Source organism: Sceloporus occidentalis, unplaced genomic scaffold, assembly GCF_023333645.1.
Source record: "Sceloporus occidentalis isolate IW3139 unplaced genomic scaffold, rSceOcc1.0.p SCAF_31, whole genome shotgun sequence".
Classification (NCBI taxonomy): Eukaryota; Metazoa; Chordata; class Lepidosauria; order Squamata; family Phrynosomatidae; genus Sceloporus; species Sceloporus occidentalis.
The window spans coordinates 7,006,887-7,013,492 of NW_028317011.1; the positions used below are offsets into that span (position 1 = coordinate 7,006,887).

The window sequence follows — 6,606 nt, forward strand, 5'->3', positions numbered from 1 at the left end:
TATTTTCACATATGAAGATAAAATAAGTGACACTGTATGCCAGTATGGGATCTGAATTCACAAAGTTGCAAACTTTCCAATGTACTTTGGAAGTCCATTTAGATGAGGGCACCAAGTATTCTGTATCAATGGTCACAACAGTGTCATATCCCATTGGCGCTCATAGGATCATCTCTAACCCACTCAAATCTGAGAACAACACATTTATTTATGAATCCAGCTGAAGGCCATTTCATATGAAGGATAGATGTTAGTAAGCATGCCTTACCTGGACCTTGTGGTGGACCAAAGAGACAGTGTTTCTTTTTTAAATCTCTAGTTGAAAATGTTCTGTAATGGAACTGTGCATACTAGCGCTGGGACTATATATATTCAGTTTCAGAAGAAGCTTATTTTTACTTGGCAGGTTTAAACTGAGCATCTGTGTGTTTCATTTGTGGTCCAACCTTTTCCGAGTTTCAACATTCTTCACAACCTAAAATACAAATGTGAAAGCAATCACAATTATGTGTGCCGTATAATAACTTGAGACTGCTGCCTTCCAAGTGACTCTTGACTTTGCAGCAGGATGCATCTTGTACAGCTAAACATAGACTATATATGTCCAAATAAACCCTTAAGATTTAGTAGTAGTATGTTGATCAGATCCACTTTATAGAGCCATATATTATCCACCATGTGGGTGGCTCGTAGTTTTAATCTTTTGTCTATTTAACAGATCTACTTTAGTAAGCGCTTTATATTTTAGCCGTTTGCCGAAGTAAAACTTTTTAAAACGTCAGTACTTTTTTATGATGTGAAGTTAGTATACACGGGTTCATTCCTTCCAGAAACATTTTCATCACTGGGATGAACCTCTTCTTAACCTGCAAGAAGTACTGAGTTTGCCCAGCTTCATACAAGGTTGAATCAGTGAGACTTGCTTGGAAGCTCCCTCACGCATTGAATAATGCATCAGTCAGGCCAAGCTCAGCTTTCTTGCAGAAGAAACTTTTCAGGGTTTGGACTTCTCTATTGAACAAAGTGAATCTATGGTGACATAGTTTATATTAATGTTAACAATTGAGACTTTTCAGGTTTAACTAAGCCATACTAACTTCATGTTCTCTATTCCAGGGGACCCTCCTCAGGCCGCTGCTTGGCTTGGACAGTGCGGGCTTTATCTTTTAATAATGGTTGTAGAGAAGACCATAATAAGCCTTGTTTTGCTCATTCCTGGCTGGACAAAGGTAAAGTAATGTTCGAAACTGAAGTTACAAAAATAAAACTTTATTCTAATTATTGTACTTGTTTACATAAATGGCTATTACAGGCCAGGAAGAGCAGAGGGTTGAACATATCATCACTAGGTTTGCTTACATTTTCTGGTGTGTCACACTATGCAGCTTACATTCTTAGTTTGCTTGCGTGCAAATACTACTGTTTGCATCAAAGATGTAGTGTAAGGAAGTATCAATGTATGTTTGGGGAACTGTCACTGCGGAAGATTTTAGCATTACTACTTTATTAAAACTACCAATAGTGTGTATGTTTGGTCATCAATGTAATTACATACCTGCCATCAATTCATATAGGGAAACTTTTGTTTTAGGGTGAGGTTAGAGGTGCGGCTATGAGGCAGGGCTTTACACGGGTATTTAAAATACTTGGCAGCTTCTAATTTAAGTTCACACAAGTAAAATAAATGCATAGGTGCAGGAAAATGTTTGTTTTGTAAAGCAGCTCTTTTACCTGTCTGAAGTCTAGTAAAAAGGAAAATAAGCCAAATGAAGATAAATGAGGTGCGAAAATGTGTTTTATTGCAAAGAAAGTAAAAAGAAAAGATTTCTCTACTGTGAAAATTTGGCAATTTGTGCAATCTAATGAAATTCTGAATGATCTAATGTCTCAGGGTAGAGCCATAGTTTTGGTCCAGAAAACTAATTTTATTTGACTCAATTTATAGCATCCAAGGAGAGCCCCCCCCCCCCCCCAGGAACATAAAGAGTGCCATGTTCTTGTGTAGTCTATTTTTTATTTTGGTAAATGTGCACACATGCTCTCAATGGCAAAAAAAATACAATAAATGTTTTGGGAAGCTGAACTAGTTTAGGACAGGGATAGCCAGAAACATGTCTCATGGTGGATATTTGTTAAATCAACTGGATCAGCGGAGGACACCATAATATTTTTTTCTTATAAAATATAAAAATGTTGTTACCATCTCAAAAAATGAAATAAATATGTAAAACATTTATTATATTGTCCATAGATATAATTGCTTAGTACCATCCATTCCAGAGCCCATCGAGTCGCCCTTTAGGATATTCCCCAACAATGCTGCAGTTAGGCCCCCCCCCCCCCCTGTAAACTCAGGAAGTTAATTGAAGAAAAAAACATGGTATGTTAAGTAAATCTTAGTGACTAACCAAAACATTAACATCTAATGTTTTACATTTAAATGACTCTTTATGCGCATGTGTAATGGCGGTTGTCTGAAATCGTCGTCCTCCATTCCACTGTAAAACAAGCCATTGTAATGCTGAGTTTACATTAGCTGTGCGTTAATCCGGGACTGGGCAACATCGAAACTGACAAGATTGTTTGTACATTGTGTCTCCCTTATTCTGTGCAGCTTCAGGAAAGTCTGCTGGACTATATTCCAGATCCTCAGCTCGAGCTTGTTCTGGTGATGCTGGTGGTACCTTTTATAGTCAACGTAAGTCCAACACATCTGATGCCAGCCTGATGCCCATATTTAGATTCCTGTGTCAGTGCATCTTTATGAAAGAAAGTAACATCGTACAACCTCTCAGCATGTTCTAGTACTCCAGGTTTACATTGTTACTTACACCTTATAACAGACTTTTAACCACCTATTGTACATGTCTATTTCTCACACAAACTGTGGAAAGATTGTTCTGAAATCTAAATGCCTAGACTTTATAATGTAAATTATAATTTTTTTTTGTTTTATGTTAGATCAATGTGTTCCTATTTACATATGATTTGTTTTTATTAAGATGGGAATGTTAATAGGGAATGGATTTACAAAATCTGTACATGTTGGGTATCTGCTGGTTTCATAGGGCTTATCAGCATAAAAACTGATATACACTATATAAACAAAAGTATTGGGACACCTCACCATTATACCAACAAGGACTTTAATGACATTGCATTCTAAATATGTAGACATTAATATGTAGTTCATTTCCCCCCTTGCAGCTACAGTATATCATCTTCCACTCTTCTGGGAAGGCTTTCCACACGATTTTGGAGTGTTTCTGTTGGGAATTATTTACCATTCATCCAGTAAAGCATTTATGAGGTACTGATGTTGGGTTAGAAGGCCTGGCTTGAAATCAGCATTATAATTCATCCAAAAGGCGTTGAGGTCAGTGATCTGTTCAGGCCAGTTGAGTTCTTCGACACCAAATTCATCCAACTATGTCTTTATGGACCTTGCTTTGTGCACTGGGGCACAGTCAGGCTGGAATAGAAAAGGGCCTTCCCCAAATCATTTCCACAAAGTTAGCATCCTGAATAGGACATACCAAGAATGGAGATTGTGAGCCAGGCCTTCTTGTCCAACATCAGTACCTGACCTCACAAACTGGGTGAATGGACAAAAATTCCCACAGAAACTTGAGCCGACTGCATATTAATGTCTATGTATTTAGAATGCAATATTATAAAAGTTCATCTTGGGGTAATGGTCAGGTGTCCCAATACTTTTGTCTATATTGTGTATATGTTGACTGATGTACCAGATAATGGAGTGCCAATGTGTACTGTCCATTTAATACATAAAACCCTGATGTGTCAATAGAGATATGGTAAAAAAAGAAACAAAATAAAAACCTCACAAACGTGTACTTTTTTTTTTTTTTCCCCCCAGGCTATAATGTTCTGGGTGGTGGACAGTTTAATAATGAGAAAGTACAAAAGAGTGAACACTAGTGATTGTGTGAAAAGTGACTTGGTTACAGAGAGATGTCCCTCTGCAAAGGATGAGGAAAAACAGGTAAGTCAAAGTGGTTAAAATTTCCTGCAATAAAGCTAGCCATTAACCTGTATGTAAAATAGTTAATATTTTACATACAAAAAAAAATATGTAGCCGGCAAGTCACAGTTCATCTAATTCACCAAGAGCACGGTTTAGTCTGATGTTTTGTGTTGTCGGTTTGCACTGCCTTCCTTGAATAAAGGAGTAAATCCTATACTTGATGATCTCTGTGGCTTGCAAGATAACACTGCTTGCATACAGTGTTTTTAGCTTTGAGAGCTCATATAGGTCACTTTCCCCAAATTCTTTATTTCACAATTCAATACACTAATTAACGCAGAATAAAATATACAATATGTGTTCATGTCCGTAGAGACATCTTATCAAGGTAAACTTTTGAGCAAAATATGTCAAACAATTATAACTTCTAATTAGCAAGAAAGACATTGTGATATGTATATGTATATATGTATACATTACACACACGCATATAAAGCATAAAGCTTTATTTTTTTTCTTAACCACTTAACCCACAATACAAGAATTTAAACCATATGATCTACATAATCTTTTGCTTAAATAAACTTTATGAGCATTTTATAAAAACTAGTCTTTTTTTTTTTTTTACAAAATTGATAATCCCTAAAGAGTTGAAATATGTTTTTGATTTTTAAAGAATTTAATACAAATAAAACTGCCAAAACACGATTAATACCATGTTACTACATCACCTTCTTGGAAAACCTGTGTTAAAAGCGATATGAAATGTTTCTGATATTTCTGGAAGCTTGAATTAGCCTGGCAAAATAGTTTAACATATGTATCTAGTCTTACATTCTAAATTAAATAATGAATGTGTTTTACTTTTGAATTATGTATCGTCCCATAAGCACTTGTGTTGTACAAACATCAAGTCATAGTTTCTTTGACTGCAGGAAATTCTCAGTGGATTCTTTGTGCAGAAAATTGAGACACTTGTAGCAGGTCAGGGTTGGTGGCTCCCTAGCAATCATGATGCTTCATTTAAGAGCACACTTCAATGTGTTCCCACAAAACTGTAACGGAAAGAAGATGTCCTATAGATTTGTTATAGTAAAAGTACAAAAACCGTTTTTTTATTGTAGAATTATCTAAATAATAATAAACAGAAGCAATGTTGAGTCTCCAGAGCAGAAGGGTTGCCATAAATATATCTTTAAAAATATATTAAAATGGACATGTTCTGAACTTCGAACCTATGTCGTCCAAGGACCAGGATGAGTGATATATGTTTGTTATCACACATTTTAGCATATATTTGATGTTGGCGCTGATGTTACTCAGATACCAGGGCATTACACAATAGGTCAGAAAAGGTGTGAGGCAATAGCAAGCCTTCTCGTTACACCACCAACTTTGACCGGCTAAAGTTTCATCCTGTATTTGTCTTTTGTGTAATGAGATGGTAAGTATGACACTCACCCTTATATCTGAACAAGTAAAGCTTGCGGTTTCCATTTTGATCATGTTCTCTGAGGGACGTCATGTCAAGAACATGTACAGCTATAAATTAACACACAGATTTTGTAGGATGCAGTTAATGTTTTGAAAATAACATGTTACTGTTTATTGACCTACTATAGGAAGCCTCTTTCATTTTCTTGGGGCGATATATATATATATATATATATATATATATATATTTATATATTTTTTTATTTTTTTTCTTTGACTTGCACTACTGCTTTTTTAATCTTTTTTCCCTTGTTTAATTGAGAGCTTTTGTTTAACATTGGGAGTTGTTTTTTTTTAACTAGATCAGTCTAAATATTTAGACAGGATTTGCACATTTTAATGTTTTGGAGCTTATATCTTTCATAATTTTCATATCTATAAAATTCAACGGACTTTTGATCAGTTCCAACAAAAAAAAATCTGGTTGAGAACATTACTATAAAATTGGACCACACAAGAGTTTTAACAGCAGGCACATAAATAACAAGTTAAATTTAATCCATTCTGAGATTTATAATGGCAAAGAATAGACCTTTTATTCTGTCTATATTCAAAAAACACAAACTTTTGCTAATAATTTAGTACTTACAGGGTTCATAAAAAGCAACCATGTCTCATAAATAGCAACCAAGTAAGATTTGTAGTCCTAGCACAAGCTGTTGTACTCCAGCAATATTTAATAAACAGAACCCATTTTTAAAGTACTCCTCTTTAAACCTTACATTGCAGGTAATGATATTCCTGAATAAATTCCTACCAATGCTTCCTAATCGCTTGCGTGTTTTCCTGTGATACGTTTTTTCCTATTTAGATTCCATACACGTTGCCTTTGTTGACAGCTTGTCCTAATGTCGGATGACCTCCTTAAGCTGTGAAAGCATGTATTTTATCTATTCCTGCACTTTATTATTTCCATGTGGCCCTGGATAAAGGAGAAAGCTGGTCACTCTATCCTAAACACCGACAGAATCCCCTCACATGAAAGTCAGATCAACGTGTGCTAATGAAAGAGCCACCGGTGCCCTCTGACAGCTGAAAAGTATTGTTTATACAATACAATAGCATGTTCCTCTTTTAAAAAGTGGCCTGAATATTAACACAGAAACAACTGAATGCTAAAATAT

General features: G+C 35.5%; 1 protein-coding gene across 1 annotated transcript in view; it reads left to right on the forward strand.

Moving 5' to 3' along the window:
* Positions 1-6,274, forward strand: part of LOC149298786 (store-operated calcium entry regulator STIMATE-like) — a 55,581-nt gene extending 49,307 nt beyond the window's left edge. The window contains exons 5-8 of the mRNA XM_089487090.1: positions 1,117-1,229; positions 2,615-2,698; positions 3,881-4,006; positions 6,212-6,274. Of these exons, the coding sequence (XP_089343216.1) occupies positions 1,117-1,229; positions 2,615-2,698; positions 3,881-4,006; positions 6,212-6,274 (386 nt within the window). The remainder of the gene's footprint in view (positions 1-1,116; positions 1,230-2,614; positions 2,699-3,880; positions 4,007-6,211) is intronic.
* The last annotated feature ends 332 nt before the right edge of the window (positions 6,275-6,606 follow it).